At 66.1% G+C, this 17835-nt stretch overlaps 1 protein-coding gene across 1 annotated transcript in view; it reads right to left on the bottom strand.

Moving 5' to 3' along the window:
- NCOR2 (nuclear receptor corepressor 2) overlaps positions 1–17835 on the bottom strand; it is a 159203-nt gene that overhangs the window by 62102 nt on the left and 79266 nt on the right. The window contains exons 10-15 of the mRNA XM_054594180.1: positions 17592–17658; positions 13946–14118; positions 13159–13252; positions 10566–10744; positions 7579–7633; positions 4798–4896 (exon numbers count right to left, since the gene is read on the bottom strand). Of these exons, the coding sequence (XP_054450155.1) occupies positions 4798–4896; positions 7579–7633; positions 10566–10744; positions 13159–13252; positions 13946–14118; positions 17592–17658 (667 nt within the window). The remainder of the gene's footprint in view (positions 1–4797; positions 4897–7578; positions 7634–10565; positions 10745–13158; positions 13253–13945; positions 14119–17591; positions 17659–17835) is intronic.

The following is a 17835-nucleotide window of genomic DNA, read 5'->3' as shown; positions in this document are numbered from 1 at the left end:
GGCCTGTTCTCACTTAGTGTTCAACGGGCGGGAACTGGGGACATCTGCTGCCTGGAGCCCAGAGCCCCAGCCCCACCCAGCGCAGCCGGCCTGGCACAGTGGCAGCGGCGGCCGGCGGCCGGGCCGCCAGGGAAGGGGACTGAGGCCCCGCTGGACGCCCACTCCCGCCCAGGCAGCTGTTCCTGAGATGCAGGAATTTCCCGCTCACCCAGGGGCACAGCCATTCCGGGGGTGGTGCGGTCCTGCCTGGCCCGCCACATGCCCCCGTCCGGGGGAGCCAGTCCCGGCCAACTGCAGGCGGCGGCCCCTCCCGAACGGGCCGCGCGCGGCTGGTCCCGCCTGGAACACCTTCCCAGGTCACGCTGTCCCCATTCGAGCTGCCCGAGCCTCTGGAGCGCCACAGCAACGGGAACAAGGTCACTTGTCCCTCAGCGGGGAGCTGGCGGAGCGGGCTGGGGGAAGGGTGGGAGGGGGGCCCCGGGAGCGGAGGGCGCGTGTGTGCACGCACACGTGGGCACACTTGTTTGAGAGACAGAGAGGGCGACGGAAGCAGAGCAGAAACAGAGGGAAACAGAGAGAGAGGCCCACCCAGCCGCGTGCGGGAGCCTCGGGGGTGAGGGCCTGGCCACGCCCCCCCGCAGTGGGGAGGCGGGGGGGGGGCAAGAGCGCAGGAGGGGGCAGCCCAGGGCCTGCAGGCCGGGAGCTGGAGGGAGCCCCGCCGGACGTCCCCGCTCGAGCCCCAGCAGGGGCATTTCCTGTCCTGGCGCCCTGCTCAGGGGACAGAGAAGACCACGGGCCAGGAGACCCACCTGGACCTGCTGCCTGGCTGCCCCCCTCTGCTCTGCGCCCAATGGGACGAGCCCAGCAACAACTCACCCCCGAGGACGTGCTCCCTCCGCAGTGCGGCCCCCACATCCCCAGGAGGGCAGAGCGGCGGCCGCACGGCCACTACCGCCCCCGGGACAGGCCCTGCTGCCCGGCCGGCAGCGGCCTTCTTCCCGGGTCCCCGACGGTTTGCATACCTAAGGTCAACTAGTCACCACAGCATTCCTGGGCTGGGGTTTGCCATTTGTTGGGGTAACTCAGCCCCCTCGCCCATGAATCATGACCTAAAAGCACCATGACGTCACCTGGTGCTGGGAGCTAGCCCGGCCTCAGCCAGTGACTCACCTTGGGGAGAGGACGTTCAGACCACGACCCAGCCCACAAGCTCACCGGCCACTCAGGGCTGAACCTTGGGGTACGGTCGGGGCAGGAGACAGGGGCTCGGCCCTTTCCTGCCAAGGCTCGGGCATGCGGGCTCCCGTGAGGGCAGGCCTGAAGGGCCTGGCGTGCCGAGGCTCACGGCAGGGCCCGTGGCTCCCCCCGTCAGAATACGGGGGAGCTTCCAGACAGTGGACAGCAGCCTCTGCTGAACAAAAAAGCCATCTCCGCAGTCCAAGCCCCCGTCCCCAGCCCCCAGCCAAGGCAGGGCCGGGCAGCAGCGCAGTGGACGCCAGGCAGGGCCGGGGGCGGCCAGGGGTCCGCGCAGCTCTGAGCGTCTGAGCTCAGACACACCGACGGCCGACGTGTCTCCCGGGGAGCTTCACGTTCCACTCTTACCACCACCCACGCTTCCCAAGCGCAGCCGCCCGACGACAGGCAGGCGGCTCCGGGCAGGGCGTGCAGTGCAGGCGGGGCAGGGCGGGGCACCACCTGGAAACGTGGGGGCCCAGCGCCGCACACGCTGCGGCTGCGCATTCGGGCAGGTCACCCCTCAGGACGGACGGGCCCGGCCCTCTTCCAGCCACCGCGGGTGCCCTCCGCCGTCCGTGGCCTGGGGCTGAAGACCGGGCCCTCTCAGCCCCCCTGGGAAACCCTCGATGGCTGGTCAGAGCTGCCAGGGAGCCTGCCCTGTGCCTCGGTTTCCCCTTCTGCCACCTGCTCCTGCAGCCGCTCATCAGCAGGGCCCGGGCGCCTGTTAGAAGCACGGGCAGCACCCTCGGGCAAGCGCGAGGGCTTCAGCTGGATGCCAGCTGCATCTCGGGGTCTGCGACTCAGCCTCACCCCCAGGACCCCCGGAGGGCACAGCCCGGGGACGCTGCTCTGGCCACCGGCCGCCGGTGTGGGGAGGCGGGGAGGCAGGGAGGCGGGGGGGCTCTGCCCAGGGAGCGGGACTGCCCACTGTCAGTCCCCTGCTCCATCCTCAGACCAGGCACCCGAGCCCGGAGCCCCAGGGCGCAGCCCCTCACTGCTACCTGCTCCTGGGCCACTGAGGCAGCACCGGGGACATCACGGGGGCAACCCTGCCTCCGGGCCCGGGGCACGAGCCAGCTGGCCCCACGGAGGCCCCCGTGTCTGCCTCGGCAGCTGTTCGTCGAGATGGCCGATGGGTGGGCTCGCCGGATACCCGCACTCGGCTTCCTGAGGAGCAGGCCAGAGGCAGCTGGGTCCCCGGGCAGGCAGTCGGTCCTCAACAGAGGCCCCTGGACGGAGCCCACACTGTGCACTCTGCTCCGCGGGAGGAAGTCTGGCCTTGGGGGAGGAGCGGGAGGGCCGGCCCCGGCTGGCGCGCCAGCCGCCCTTGCGGCCGTCCTGAGCAGAGGCGTGGCCCCGAGCCACAGAACCCTCCAGGACCACAGACAGGGGCCAGAGCCTCTGTGGGCACGGCCGCCGGGAGAAGAGGATTCTGGGGGTACAAGAGAGACAGGGGGCGACGGAAGAGACAGGCCAGAAAGGAAGCAGCCTCCGCATCTCTGAGGCGCACTTGGGACCGGGGATCTGAGGGGCTCTCCAGAGACAGACAAGACTTGCCGCTGCTGTCGGCCGCTGCACCGAGCGGAGGGGCTTCCCAGGGAGAGGAGCCAGAGCCACGGCCGCACCGGAAGCCGCTGTCGCCGCCGGCCCCGCGGCTCACGGACGGATGCCCCACAGACCACGAGGTCCGTGCGCGCCGGTTTCTGAAAGCCTGGCTGCAGACAGACCTGGGGCCCAAGGTTCCCCTGCTTCCCCGTCTCTCCGCGAAAAGCAGAGCACGGCAGCGGGGTGCGGACGGGGGCCCTTTCTTTACATGGGGAACCCCAGCCCGAGACACCAGCTTGAGCAGAGGGTAAAGCCGCCCCAGAGCAGCCCCACGGCCTTGCATTACAGGTGCCACAGGGCAACTCGGCCGCGAGGGAGACGGGCCCCTCCTCCGGTACGAAACATGCCGGCGCCCCTCGGCGCCCCAGGCCGGCCTGGCCGCTGTCCTCAAGACGCCACCCTCCTTTCCCTCCCCGTCCCACCCCACTCTAACCCGAGCCCTGGCCCGGGGGGTGGCGGCGGGTTTCAGGAGCAGAGCGGGGGCTGTTTGGCCTCTACCGTGCGTTACTGTTGCTTTTCACGCGACCTACGATTTAAAATGAGGCAGCTTCACATAAAGCCAGATTTCCAGTTATCAGGAAAAAACCCCGGAAGGTAAGGGCCACCCGGCGGGGCGTCAGGCAGCGCCGACACGAGGCGCGAGTTCTCCGTCACCCCCAGGCCTCAGCGCGCCCTGCTGCCTCCCTCGGGCACAGTCCCGCGGAAGCTGTCCTCCCTCATCACCTGCGCAGGTGCACTTTCCCTGTTTACCCCGGAAATGTGAGCGAGAGAGAGAGAGAGGGTCCCCCGGCTTCTATCTCTGCTCATTGGGGACCCGAAGGGGCGGCGACCTCTGCTCCAAAGACTCGGAGGGCCCCGCGCCGCGGCACCCTCACGTCCACCCGGTCCACTCGCCTCGGTGGCCCAGGGCTCTGTCCCCAGTGGCCTGGGGAAGGGAAGGCGGCCGGCGGCAGGGGCGCTCGCCCAAGGGACCCTGGGGCCTAGCGCCCCGGCTCATGCGCTGCGGGCCTTCGTTGCTCTCCCTGGCCTCCCTGAGGTCACGGTGGCTCTAGGGAAGGACACACCTCAACAAACGCTCCTCCGGCATCGCACAGCTGTGCCCGGACCCCGACCACGGCACAGGCGCCCCCGGAGCCCCTCCTCCCCCGGCTGCTCCCAGGAAGGGGCCAGGCTGATTCTCAGCAGCCTGGGAGCGAAACAAATCCATCCCCGTCCCTCTGCTCCCAAACACCAAGCCCTCACGGCCCCACTTGCAAAGTGTGCCACAGAACCCTGCCGCCGTTACTAGTATTTACTGAAATTTTTTTTAAATCAACTCCTTGTTCTTTCAATGCAGAAGGTCAACAGGCTTTTTCTGTAAAGAGTCAATTTTCTAGGCTCTGCGGTTTCTGTCGCAACTACTCAGCTCGGCTGTTCTAACAGAAGAGCTGCCACAGCCGCGTGTAAATGAATGGGCGTGGCTGTGTGCCAATAAAACTTTATTCACAAAAGCAGGTGGCGGGTTGGAGGTTGCCAAGCCCTGATCTAATGTAGTCCTTCAATCTCACCCCAAGCAGTGAGGTCTGAAAAATTACAGGTTCAAGTACAGGCTACTGTTTCTTTCAAATATGCATTCACACACACACACACACACACACAATTATTATAAGTTTTTCAACGTTAAGTGCGGGGACCAGCCCACATCAGCCTGGGGACACAGCCCTTGCTCGGAAAATGCAGCCTTTGACCACCACAGGGCCCGTGGGTCACCAAGCTGAGTTCTAGAATTTTCCAGGCTCAGGACAAAGTGGCTGTTTCTCTCAGGTCTGTTCTCTGCCGCTGGGGAAGGCTGCACATCCCCAGAGAGGGCGTCCCGGCCCCCCCCCGCCGAGGGGGACCCACAGGGAAGGCGCCGCCGCTGAGCATGCTGGGAACCGGTCCCAGAGGCCCACTGCCCGGCACTCGCTCGCCTCTCACCTGGCTTTTCCCGCGGCGCCGGTAGCTCCGCCTCACTAGGCTCTTGTAGTTCTCATTCTTCTTGGTCAGGTAGTAATAGAGGACGCACTCGGCCACCGTCTGCGGGCGGGGAGAGAGGACGCTCAGCGCGGCCGGGGCCAGGGGCCAAGGGCCAGGGTTCACACCCGCCTCCTCCGTGTCCGGCCGCGTGGCCTTGGCCGGGCCACCTCATCCGTGCCTCAGTTTCCTCACCTATAAAATGGGGGCACTAACAGCCCATACTTCAGGGCGGTCATGAGGCCAATTAAGTCAATAAGTGCCCGGGACAGCGCCCAGCCCAGAGGACACATGATGGAAGCGTCCCCTGCTCTGCTGTTGCTCCTTCTGGTGAGTGTCGCGACGAGGCTGTCATCTGCCACTCTGGCCCCAGGACACCACGGCTTTCGGCTCCCGGTTGGGCAAATTCAGGTCCCCGATCCAGGCCCAGGGTCCCCTTTCTCTTCACCCTGCCCGCCTCTTCTCTCGTATTTGGGGCCTGAACCACCTCTTCCCAGCCTGGTGCCTCCACACTGACCCAGGTCCCCACACCACGCTCCACCGCTTCCGGAAGCGTTTACGGCTTCTCTCGGCCTCGGCCTTTTTCAAGGGCACCTGGGCCCGAGCCCCTTCCTCGTCCAGAAGGGCCCAGTCGGGGGGCGCCCTCAGACTTGGTGTGGGACTCCACACATGCCTGCCGCCACGAGCCCCGCTCCGTTCAGGCCAGGGACTCGCCTCTGGGGGCCGCTGCATAGGTGCTGCCGGGTGCCGAGGCAGGAGGCAGGTGTCCCTCGCCCGGGACAGAGGCTGCTCCCGGGCCAAGCCTGCCCCGCACGGCACTGGAGAAGCACGTTTTATAATCGGGGGCTGCTGGGTGCGAGCTGGGGGGTGGGCGTGTCGGATGTCCCCTTGAACAACTCAGGAGGGCACCTTCCCCAGGTGGGCGCCCGCAACTGCCTCCCGATGGCCGCTGTCCCTGCAGACGAGCACGGCCCCAGGTCCCCACCTGCCGTCGGCCTCGCTCACCCCCTGGGCTGGCTGGGGGCAGTGGGTGTCCCTGGCCTCAGACCCTTCTGGAAGCTCTCGTCAAGTCCTGTCCTGGGCCCCCCTCAGCCAAAGAACACTCGCGTTTACCCTGGTCCAGCGCAGGGACCGCCCATCCCTGTGTCCCCACACAGCGCTGCTCAAGGGCCAGTTTTGGAACCCCCGCCTCTGTCTCCAGGGCCCCCACCGAGCGCCTCCGGGGGTGGCCACGCCCTGAGCAGAATGCCGTCGCTAACACGGGGAAAAGGCTGCGAGGAGGGACCCGAACAAATCCAGAATTATCTTCTGGAGGGTGGCCTCGTGTAGGATCGGCTTCCCCTGCGGGGCGAGTGCTCCAGGAGCCCCTCTGTATCAGTGCGCCAGCTGGCGCTGCGGTGAGAGGCTGCGTTCGGCTTCAGTGAATTTTTTTTTTTTTTTTGAAAACGCATCTGCCCGTCCACGATGGGTGATCTGCGAACGCACCAGCCTGCGCTGAGTGAGCAGCAGTTTTTGACCAAAGGCGGCACGGCCCCCGGGGACGATTCTCCCTGTCCACTCAACTTCACCTCAAGTGACTCTTTTTTTTGTTCCCCCGGATGAAAAAGGTCCTCCAAGGGAAACATCTTGCCCACACCACAGGGAAGAGGTGAACCAAGAAACGGCAGAGCCACCAAAAGGCATCGAAATCACTGAGTCCAAAAACTGCTTTTGAGCCGTGGGAAGAGACGTCTCGATAGGTGCACCGTGTTAAACGGAGAGCACTTTGAAGCTGACTGAAGCTTAAGCGTGTAAAAAAACCACACGATTTTTTTTTAAGTACATTCTGAGCTTTTCTGGTCCCCCCTCGTCTCCCCCAGCGCCCTGTCCTGCCCGTCTCCGGGTTCCAGCTCCTTAAGGGTAGGTCTAGGAACAACGGGGACACGTGGAGGTCACCTGGCCCCGCCCACCCCCCTGCCACAGCCCACAGGGCACTGGCAGAGCTGGGGGCAGGTGAGCGCCCCCCGAGAGACAGTGTTTGGGGGGATGCCACCTGCACGCCCGGAGCAGCAGCCCTGAAAACAAGCCTCTGCGGGGACCTGGTCTTGTGACTCCAGGGACCCGAGGGCGGGCTCACGGGTCACATCCAGCCCCCGCGCCAGCTCCCCCGACCTGCGGCCGCTGTGGGCACTGCCCTGTCCAGCCTCAGGGTGCACAACGGGGGTTCTACCGTCCCTGGGGACACCGTACATCTACCTGCCAAGAAGGAGCCGGAGCGGAAACGGGCCAAGGTGGGGCTCGAGAGCCAGGGCCACGTGGAGTTGTGTCTGAGGAGGGCGGGACCTGCCGGCCACACACTGGGCACAGCATCAGGGTGGCAGCACACAGGGAGCATCAGAGGAACTAGAAAGGCCCCGGCGTCCAGCCCCTGGGGAGAACGCCGCGCTCGCCTATAAAGCCTTAATTAGGGCGCCATGGCTGCCAGAGCCCATGCCCAGCCCGCAAGGACGCCGGCTGCTCCTCTGAGGCGCAGAGACGCCCTGCACACGGCTCTCCGGGTTTCCCCGCGCGTCGCCCCGCCTCCCTGGGCCCGGGAGGCGGGGGCGGGGCCTGTGGCTGCTTCTCCCCGGAGGGGAGGAGGAGGGAAGGACCGACAGACGCAGCGACCGGAGCAAGGGGCAAGCGGGCAGAGGCCTCGCAGGCAGGGACAGAGTGGACGCCAGTGGGGCACGGGCAGGGCGGCTGGGCTGGCGGATGTCGACTCACCTTCCTCTCCAGGAAAGATGCGATCAGGCCAAAGTTCTTGGGGTGCTGCATGAACCTGCGGGGAGAGGGGGGTGGGCCTGAGACCCGGCCGAGGGGCGCTCCCCGGCTGGGCAGCCGCCGAGCTCCCGGGCGCCTGCCATCTCTGCTGGCCTGGCTGGACGGGCGCCGCCCCACTCGGAGCAATTAAGCCCACGGGGGTGTGGGAAGGGCTGGGCGGGCGGGCCAAGGGCTGAGAGAGGGCGTTCCTGGGAGTGAGTCACTGGTTTTAGCGCCTTTGAAAATATATTTGTTTGTCCTGCTGGAGGCGGCTTCCAGGAAAAATGAGGACATGACATGCTCTTTGGTGGGGTCCCCCCCTTTTAAAATCTGCTTTTGTTTCTATCTCCAGCTGGGCCTGGGAAGCTGGCCTCGCGGGGCCCACACGGGGGCCCCACCCGCGAGGCCGCAGGTCAGGTCTCCAGCGGTCGGAGCCCAGGCTCGGCACCCTTGGGGGGAGGGGGTGGGGGGGAGGGCAGCGCAGGCCAGCCAAGGAGGCGGTGAGAAGGGACTGCAGCCAGAGGGGGCGGCGGGGAGCTGGCTGGCGCCCCACCAACTGGCTTCCTGCAAAACTGGGAGAGTGACTGGGAAAGAGCCCCTCCGGGCTGCAAGGCCAGGGCCGCGGGACCGGCGGGCAGCGGGGGCGGCGATGTGGGTCACGGCTGCGCAGGCCCCAGGGGTGCTGGGTGGGGTCACTGGCGAGGCGGGGGCCCTGGGCCCCCAGAGGGAGCCTGGGCCAGTGCCTGTCCCTCCAGATGGCTGGGCAGGAGGCCAGCGGGCCCCGCCCCGCTCCCCAACCAGACACCGGAGAATCCGGAAGGGCCTCTTCTCTCTTCCGGGAGGAAGCCGGCAGCCGATGGCGGGCTTTCCCGCCTGGGTTCCCGCCTCAGGCCGCCTGCAGAGCTGGAGCGGGCCTCGCGCCCCCCTTTGCAGACAGACGGGCTCCCCGCGCCTGCCCCGAGCACCCTCCTGCCCCCCCGGGACTTCCCCACGCAGCGCTGGGCCCCGGAGCCCGGGAGTCCAGTGTGGAAATTCCTAGGCTGCCTGTCCACCTCCCTCCCATCGACACTCGTGTCCTCTGCCACCAACACTGAGAACTGCCTGTGGTGGGGACGCCTCACAACAGCTAAACAGCGAGGCGCTGGGGCTGACCCAGTTTACAGACGGGCAGGAGGCGGCTCAGGGCGGGGGCGGGGCTCCAGGCCACCCACGCGTGGTTTTGAAAGGCCCTGAGCCCCAGCCATCCTGCCGGAGATGAGACCCCAACAGCGGCCACGCTCCATGACAGGCGTGTGCTGCCAGCCGGGGGCCCCGGTCCGTGAACTAACAGTGGCAATCCCTAGGTCTGAGGAGCAACAGGAAATCTCCAGAAAGACTGAAATAAAGGAAGCCCCCAGGAACACCTTTTTTAAAAAAAATAAATAAATCCACAGAAATATTAAACGTGCCAGGGGAACGTCAATTCCCCATGCAACAGTCAGCCTTAGCATCCCTGGCTGTTCGACCGTCGCTTCACTGGCTTGAAAGCGAGTAACGCCTCACGCGAGACTTGCTTCAGAGCGGGAGCCATCGTCTCTGATTCCAGCGGCCCGGCAGGAGGTTCCCGGGACCCGGGCTGCTCGGCTCTGAGCTTAAACCCCCGGCGCACCGCGGGGACTGCCGCCCGCGGCACCACTTCCTGCAGGAAGCTGCTGAACCGAGGCCGCGGACAGGTGGCCCTTCCCGTAGGGGCACATCCTGCCGCCGCCCGGGCCCACCCACCGGGCCCCCGGACCGGGGGAGGCTGCCCCAGGCCCGGCCCCGCGTCCGGGAGACACCTTCCCCGCCGTGCCAACGTCCAGGGGGCGGCCGGCGGCCCGGAGTCTGCCTCCCGCCTGCCTCCTGGCGCGGCACCAGGACCGCGGCTTGTCCGTTCACCCAGGCCTCTGTGGCCCGCCCCCCGGCCTCGTGGGGTCTGAGGAGGCACCCTGCTCAGGGTGTTTTCCCGCCCCCCTCCCCACAAACACCATCGCTCTGCCGTCACCTTCGGAGGCCACAAGCTTCCCTCCTCAGCATCCGGCGCCTGCCTCTGCTCCCAAAGCCCCCCCGCGCCCCAGCTCTGGCTCCCCCACAGGCCTCTGACTCCCACGGGCCCCTTCCCCGAACTCGGGCAGCGAAAACTTTGCCTCCACCTTCCGCACGCTGGGCGTCCTTCCATAAATGTCTGAGCCTCTCTGAGCCTGTCTCCTCACCCGTGTCAGGGGGCTGGCCCAGCTCTGCAGTTATGATCGACGAGGAGGAAAAATGCACAAAACACAGAACACATCTGCCCAGGGTCTAGGAGGGAGTGCTGAACCAATCGCCGTTGTCAAAGCAAAACGAAAACCTGAAAGCCACTGGCCCGCCAGGTATCCCTGCCCAGGGCTGCAGCCCCGCCCCGAGACCCGCCCGCCTTGTGCTTCCGACGACCACTGCCTCGCTTCCCGCAAGCCGCCTCGACCCTCTGTCCCAGTCATGTAAACCGTGTCCCCCAGAACCCACGTCTCCCCAGCACCGCAGCACAAGACGCTATTTGCCAATGAGACCTTCACAGATACAGCAAGATGAGATGCGGGCAGGGCAGGAGGGTGCGCCCCCAATCCAACGTGAGTGGTGTCTTCCTGAGAAAAGTAAGAGATGCGAAGGACACAGGAGAACACACGCGCGCACACACACACACGGAGATGGAATGACCAGGCTCCAAGCTCGGAAGAGACAAAAGTCGCCGGAAGCTGCCGGAAGCCAGGAAGGAGACAGGGAGCAGAAGAGTGTCCCTAAGGGCACACAGAAGGCACCTGCCCTGTGGACACCGCGGCCTTGGACCTCTGGCCCCCAGCGCTGAGACCATCGGTTCCTCTTGCTCTTAGTTTGTGTCCCGGTCATGGCTCGGGCGAGGGCAGGGCCGAAGGGCGACTCGGCCACAGGGGACTCACTTCTCCCGGAAGGTCTCCTTCTCCTGCTCGCTCCACATGTTCATGACCTGGCGGTCCTTGTACACCTTCATGGGGTCGTCCATGAGCCCGTTCATGTTGATGAACTTGATGCGCTGCTGGTCGGCGTCGTAGAGCATCGGCGGGATCACAGCCAGTTGGCGCATCTGCTTCTCCAGGTTCTGGGGGGAAGAGGGAGGTGGTGGCCCATCAGGGAGGGCGAGGCTCAGACGGGGTGGGGGAGGGGCGGGCGCCCCGCCGCCGCTGGGGACCCGGGCGATGTGCAGGGGGAGCGGGTGTTCTGAGCGACAGCAAGAGAACGTGAAACCAGAGAGAAGGAAAATGACGAGTGAAAAAATAACACAGGCCTGCGCTGGGGGGAGGGAGGATTTAAAGGCGGCCCTGGACAGGTTTATGGTGGGCAGGGCTGTAAATCAGGTGCCGAGAGCAGCGGCCGCCCTGTCTGCCGCGAGGGGGGCAATGAATCTTCCTCTGGAAACGCAGGGCCGTAAAACACCACGGGAAGATGCTCGGTGCGGCATGGCCCAACGCGCCCGGGAGCCGTGCCTGGCCATCCAGGTTCAGAGGGCACGGGGGGCGGGGCGGGGGCTGCAGAACCACGGGCTCCCCAGACGCCCAGCCCGGCCCTGGCGCCTCCCAGCGCCCACCTGGGACAGCCTGCGCAGCCCACGCGCGGTGGGAGTCGCCCATAATGCATCAGGACGGCCATCAGAGGCCTGAGCCACCGCTCAGCTCAGCTCTTCTCCCCAGATCTCCGCAGCAACCTATTACTGGCCTTAATTACCCACCTCCGAAGGCGGCCAAAGACCCAGCCGGGCCAAGGTCAGCTGGCTCAGAGGATCCCCCGCCCAGCCTCCCCGTCCGACCTCACCACTCAAGCGCCGGGGGAGGCAGGGGTCAGTCCTGGCCTGGCTGGGAGCAAGGCCCCCCGGGGGCCTGAGCACCTCCCAGCCTCGCCTCCCCAGCTGCCCGGGGAAGAGCACTGGGAGGCCACAGCCACGGTCACAGGCCACGCAGGACCCCCGCTCTGCCCTGCCCTCCCCACAGGGCCTGCGCCCCGACTGCTGACTCCCCCCGCCCCTGCCAAGGACAGGTAGCTCTCTCTTCCTGCCCAGCCCTCCTCCCCACCCTCCCAGGGACCCTCAGGTCGGCTTGGGCTGCTGAGGGGACGTTCCCGCGCTGGCCCCTTTCCGACCCTCTGGGTGCTGCTCCCTCCACACCCCGGGGATGCCAGTGGCTACGTTCTCCTGTGGTCGGGACCTGGGGACGCCGAGTCAGCCCGATGTCCCAGACCCGGAGTCAGGCGGTGGGCACATGGGGAAGGGCCTCCCCGCTCTGGCTTCCGGGGCAAGCCGAGCCTGTTGCGCCGCCACGGGACACACCCGTGGCCGCAGCATCGGGGGCGGGCACAGGAGCAGACCACCAGTGCGCTGTGGGCAAGACACCCCGAGTTCTGCTTTCTGCCGACGAACCGTGTTTGAAACAGGGATGTAGCATGCCAGGTGTTGAAGAGAAGGCAGGCTCTTTTTCACTGGCCAGAAAGTGAATTGTCTGTGCCAGAATCACGTGGGCAGCTTGGTTAAAATACAGTCTCCTGGGCTGCGCCCTACATGGGCTACACCAGGAAGTCGGGGTGGGGGGGGGCACTCAAGAAAACCCTCATTTAAACCAGACGCCCCGCCCCCAGGACCCTCGGCTATCCCACGGGACACCCAGGGGCAGGGCAGCGCTGTCTGACCCAACAGTCCACCTGCTCTGTCCCGGGGCGGGGCCCGACACACGCCGCCGCCGAGCGCTTTCAAACGCGGCTGGTGTGACGGAGGAACTGGGTTTTTCATCGTATTTCATTTCAGCTGATTTCAACATCGACAGCCACTGGCCCCTGCACGGAGCTGGAGCAACAATACGCCCCACCTGGACAGACATCCCCGGGAGGAAGAACACGCCCCCTCCTCCTCTGAGGCTCCCTCACGTCCGTCCGCTGCGACTTGGGGACAAGGCGGAGGCGGGCCCGTACGTCAGACACTCGACCCCAGTGACCTGGAAGGGGCCAGGCTCTTCCCCAGGAGCAAGGCCTCCTCCTTCTGCTTCCGGACCATCTCTGGGCTCCCCTGACTGCAGCCAGGGCCACCCAGGCTGACCACCAGGTGTCCAGGGGCCCCAGGTAGAGGGAGGCTGAGCTGGAGCTGGCAGGGCTGACAGAAGGGCCCCACTGGGTGGTCAGCGGGGGTGGGGGACCCCTCTCCATCCCGCCCTGGGCAGCAGGAGACCAACCCAGACGCCCAGCTCCCAGGTGCCCTGCCCCCGCCCTCCAGCTGGACTCAGCCAGTGGAAGGCACTGAAGGAAGTAGGGGCGGGAGGATCAAGATGCTAGAGAATGGACCTCCCCTCAACGTCCTCTGGGAGAGGTGACGGAGCCACGCCCGCCCTGTGGGCCCTCCTCCTCCTCCTCCTCCTCCTCCTCCTCCTCCTCCTCCTCCTGGGCCCCAGGCACGCGCCCCGCCCCCACTCGCCCTTCAGCCCCGGCCCGCACGCACGCCCGCGGAGTGGATCGGAGCTGCGGCCGCGGACTCACCTCCTGCTCCGAGAGGCCGTCGATGATCTCCGACACCTCGTGCTCGCTGCGGGCGGCCGACATGGAGAGCCCGCCGCCCCGCTGGCCCACCCTGCTGAGAGCCAAGCGGACACACTCAGGACCGGCCCCCGGCTGCCGGCAGCCCTGGCCTGAGCCCACAACTTCCCCAGAGGCGGCGTGTGGGCAGCGGGGAGGGGCCGGGGCGCCCACGCCCACAGGGACAGCCCCAAGCCGAGGAGCCCCGGGCGGGCACGGAGCCCCTGCTGGACCCAGCAATGCCAGAACCCCAGCGCTCCGGGGGCTCGGCCGCCTCCCTCCCAAGATGCCTCTGAAGACCCAGCCACACAGACCCATGTCCGCATCCCGGCCCAGCCCCGGCAGACCCGTGCCTCAGTTTCCTCTCCTGTAACTTGGGGGCACAGTGGCCCCAGCTCCCAAGGCTGGGAGGGGGCATCCGCAGGAGCTATGAGGGTCCAGTAAACAGTCAAGCCTGTAATACCACTGCTCGTGGCTCGACACCTCCTCTATGTACACTAAAGGAAAAGGGACAACAGGAACCAGAGCCACCAAGGGGGCGGGGCGTCGGGCGCAGCCGGAGAAGCGCTTGCTCCCGGAAATGCACTTCAGCCCCCGGTGAGCATTCGGGCCTGGCACGGTCGGAGCGAGGCCCCCGAGGGCCCGGTGCGGCCCCGGGGCCCCCGGTCTGAGACCCTGCCGCGCGCCCCACGGCCCCGCGGAGGCCCGGGGGCGGGGGCGGGGGCGGACGCGAGGAAGGCGCCCCGCTCACCTCTGCATGCGCTCCTGCAGCTCGCGCTGCTTGCGGATCTCGGGGAACTGCTTCTCGTAGTACTCGCGCACCTTGCTCTCCTTGGCCCGCCGCCGGGGGTTGTTCTCGATGCGCTCCACCTTCTTCTCCCAGGCCTCCATGAGCTGGTCATAGCGCTGGCAGAACTTCTGCTCCTGCGGGCACCGCGGGGGGCGCTGCTGAGGGTCCTCCCGCCCCTGCGCCGCCCGCCCGCCCTGCTCGCACGCACGGCCACGGACACGCACAGTCGCATACACGCCTGGTCACACAGACATGCACATGCAGTCACACGCATGGTCACAGACACGCTTGGTCAAGGAGACATGCACGCACAGCCACAGGCACACATGACCAGCCACAGTCACACACACACATGTATGGTCACACGGACATGCACCCTCGGTCACAGACACATACGCTCCATCACCCAGAGGTGCACATGTGGTCAAAGGCACACGCGGACAGTCACACACCCACACATGGTCACACAGACACATGCACGCCTGGTCCCACGAGACCTGGGCAAACCCGGGCCCTGCAGAAAAGCCGCGGGCTTCCCCGAGGGCAGAGCCGCCTCCTCCCTGGGGAACGAGCCCCGCCGGCCTCCCCCCAGAAAGGCCTCGCCTTCTGGTAAAGTCCACCCCGTCCCCTCCGCGGCTGTGCCTTTGGTGTCAGACCCAGGACCCCACTGCCACTGCCCAGGTCGTGAGGGTCCACCCCTCGGGGCTGAGCTCGGAAGGCTGTGGCTCCTGCCCCCGCACTGCGGCTCCGAGCCTGTGCTTTAATGCTGGGTCAGTCCTGTGAGCCGGGGGTCCGGTTCCTTGGGGAACAAGTGTCAACCTGTCCCAGCGCCATGTGCGGGAGAGGCCGTCCTCTGCCACTGAAGGGACTTGTTTCTGGGCCTCTATTCCAGCCCATTCATCTCCATGTCTGTCCTGATGCCAGGAGCACTATTTTGACAGTAACTTTTTAACACGTTTGGAATTGGGAAGGGAGCCCTCCAACATGGCCGTTCTTTTTCAAGGTTGTTCTGGTCCTTCGGGGTCCCCTGCAGCCCCACATTCGGGACCAGCTGGCCGTGGCCAGCGTGCAGGGCCACCTGAATGCTGGGTGCCACCCTGAGCTACCGCTCCCTCTACGGCCCAGCGTCGTGGGGGCTCATGGCGCCCCCACTGAACAGAAGGGGAAACTGAGCCCGGAGGTGCAATGTCTGGTCCCCGGTCACCCAGCGGGGACAGGCTGTGACCCGCTCTGGCCCTGCCAGGCGCAGCGTGAGGCAGCTGGGTACTTAGGGGGGCCATGGGGGTGGGTGCCCTGGAGGCATCCCCAAAACTGGGGAAGGAAGCCTCAGGCCAAGGGACAGGGAGGGCAGCCAGGGGAGACGGTCGCCTGGTGACCCAGCGTCCGCCAGAGCCGCACAGAGCCCATGGCCTCCTGGACGGCCTGCCGCAGGGCTCGGCAGCACGGGCTGCGGAACCAGGAGGGCGCAACCCCTGTCCCCGGCTGTCCTGAGACGGGGCTCGGCCTCCTCTCCCAGCGTGTCCCGTGCTGCGCGAGGGTGACGAGGTGGGTGCCACATGGGGACCTGCAGGTTGAGGGCGGGGGACGGGGGCGTCCAGGCCAAGCCCCCTCCTGGGGCTCGCGAAAGCGGCGTAGGCAGGGGCTTTTGGCTCAGTGCGTAAGATCGAGAGCCAGATCACCCCGAACGCCCTCCTGTCGCGGCTTCTACCGCCTGTGAATCTGTTTCACAGAAGGGCCCCTCTTAGGACAGGCTCCGCAGAGCCACCAGGGATTTCTGAGAAGTCTCTTGTGCCTCTATCTTCATCTTTTCCTTTTTTAAAAATACTGTGTTTTATTGATCCTGCTGTTACACTTGTGCTGGCTTCCCCCGCTTTGCCCCCTCCGTCCAGCCCCCCGCCAGGCACCCCCGCCCTAGTTCACGGCCAGGGGCCATGCCCGTGAGTTTTTTGAATAAGCAGGTTTCCCCTCCACCCACTCATGGGGCCCCCAAGGAGCCACCTGAGATTTCTCTAGAATTCACACCCACCCAGCTCCATCCCCGCAGCTGCAGGCATCCTCCAAAAACATCACCAAGACCCTCTTCCTCCAAGTGAACCCCACCCCCGGGCAGGGCCCCCGGGGACGCAGGTGCGCGCTGCGCCCTGGAAAGTTTCCTGTATGACTGAGAATTCTTATCATGAAAACGTCCCTCCGTTCCTAAGACCCTGTGTAGTGAGTAAAGTCAGTGGTCCGCTGTGTGTAGAACGCAATGCAAACGTCCCATCGTAGTGGAGGGTAAACACCGGCAGGGCACCCGCCCCAAAGGTCCCCGGCCAACCTCGCCCCCCGCCCCGCACCTCCTGCTGCTGCCTCGGGGCCTTTGCCCTCACTGGGCCCGCTGCCGAGCGCCCCAACCTCCAGATCCTCACAGGGCTGGTCCTTCCTCGTCGCTCCCACCTCGGCCCTGAGGCCCCCACCTCGCGCCGACCCTCAGCACCCCCCTTCTGGGCTCAACACAGCTCCGCACCGCGCTGGGCGCACAGTGGGTCCTTGGAAAACAGCCAGCTCAGTGCATGAGATGAGGCGCACAGTTTCACGAGCCCCGTCCACCCGGCCCAGGCACCTCTGGTCACCGCTGTGAGACACCAAAGGCTGGGAAGCCTGATGCTTCATACCCCACAGGGCCCAGGGGTCCCAAGTGCTGCCCAGCCAGCTTCCCAGCCGCCCAGCAGCCGGGCCAGAAGTGTCCCCTCTCCCTGAGCGGTCGGCTGAGGTCGGGGACCAGAGCTGGGTGTGTCCAGAAAGTGGAGCAGAGGGACCCACGCCCTAGAGTGGCCCAATCAGAGCTTTTGCGAGATGGTCTGAGAATGGCTCACTCTCTCTGCGGCTCCAAAAGACGCAAACCTGCTGTAGGAATTCAGGTCCCACAGCAAAACCAGTTTGTCAACGGACCAACACAGGGAATTGGGGGGAAAATACTGCATAGGAATAAAGGTAAGACCAGACCGGACGTCTCCCGAACCCCACCCAGCGGACTTTCAGCTGCAGTTTTTTCTACTGTGTAAGCCCACCTGAACCAGCCCTTCCCCCGTCAGAGCAGAAAGCAGGGACCGCCCCTCCGTCACTCGGGCCGCCTGTCCCCACCACGGGAACGGCCCCCTACACCACAGCCGCACGTGTTCCCTCCACGTGCTCCCCAGGCGGGAGGCGGGAGGCGGGAGGCGGGAGCCCGAGCTCGGCTGGTCGACACAGCCGCTGCCCGCTGGGCCCTGCCGTTTCGGAGGGGCTCCCTGCGACCGCCCAGCTCAGAGCCCACCGCAGTCCTTCCCCTCTGACCGCAAATCCCTCTCCTTCCGCCTGCCGAGCACACAGTGTGTCCTCCAATGACAAGGAACCAGACCGCCCAGCCAACGTTTTGCTTTTTTCCCCGTCCAGGGCGGAAAAGGAGGGATTCTGGGCCCCGCCCTGTGCCCAGGCCTCCGTGGGGCTGCCAAGCCCCAAGACACCTGCTTCCCCAAGGCAACTGCTGTCTTTTCCCATTTCCCACGCTGTCCTTGTCTTTTCCTCGCAACCAGGACACCCGCTGACGAGACAGGATGCCAGGGCGGGGGGCCGAGGGGTGACTTACCCATTGTTTCCGAGCGTGATTCCTCCTCTTGAAGTACAAGATTAACTTTTTCCGCATCGCCTGGTTTCTGCGAGGGAGGACAGCAAGGGAGCGGTCAGTCACGCAGGGCTCAACGCTCAGTCCCTCCTGCCCTGAGGCCTGAGCGCCAGCCCCGGCGCGGCCTGTGGCTGCTTCCCAGTGGGACCAGAGACGCCGCCGCCGCACGAGCCGCCAGCAGCCCAGGGACTCCCTCGCCCCCCAACCC

This window comes from Pteronotus mesoamericanus, unplaced genomic scaffold, assembly GCF_021234165.1.
Source record: "Pteronotus mesoamericanus isolate MK-2021 breed Mesoamerican mustached bat unplaced genomic scaffold, CSHL_Meso_final scaffold_507, whole genome shotgun sequence".
Lineage (NCBI taxonomy): Eukaryota > Metazoa > Chordata > Mammalia > Chiroptera > Mormoopidae > Pteronotus > Pteronotus mesoamericanus.
Note: the sequence above shows the minus strand (reverse complement) of the source record. Positions and strands in the feature narration are given on the sequence as shown.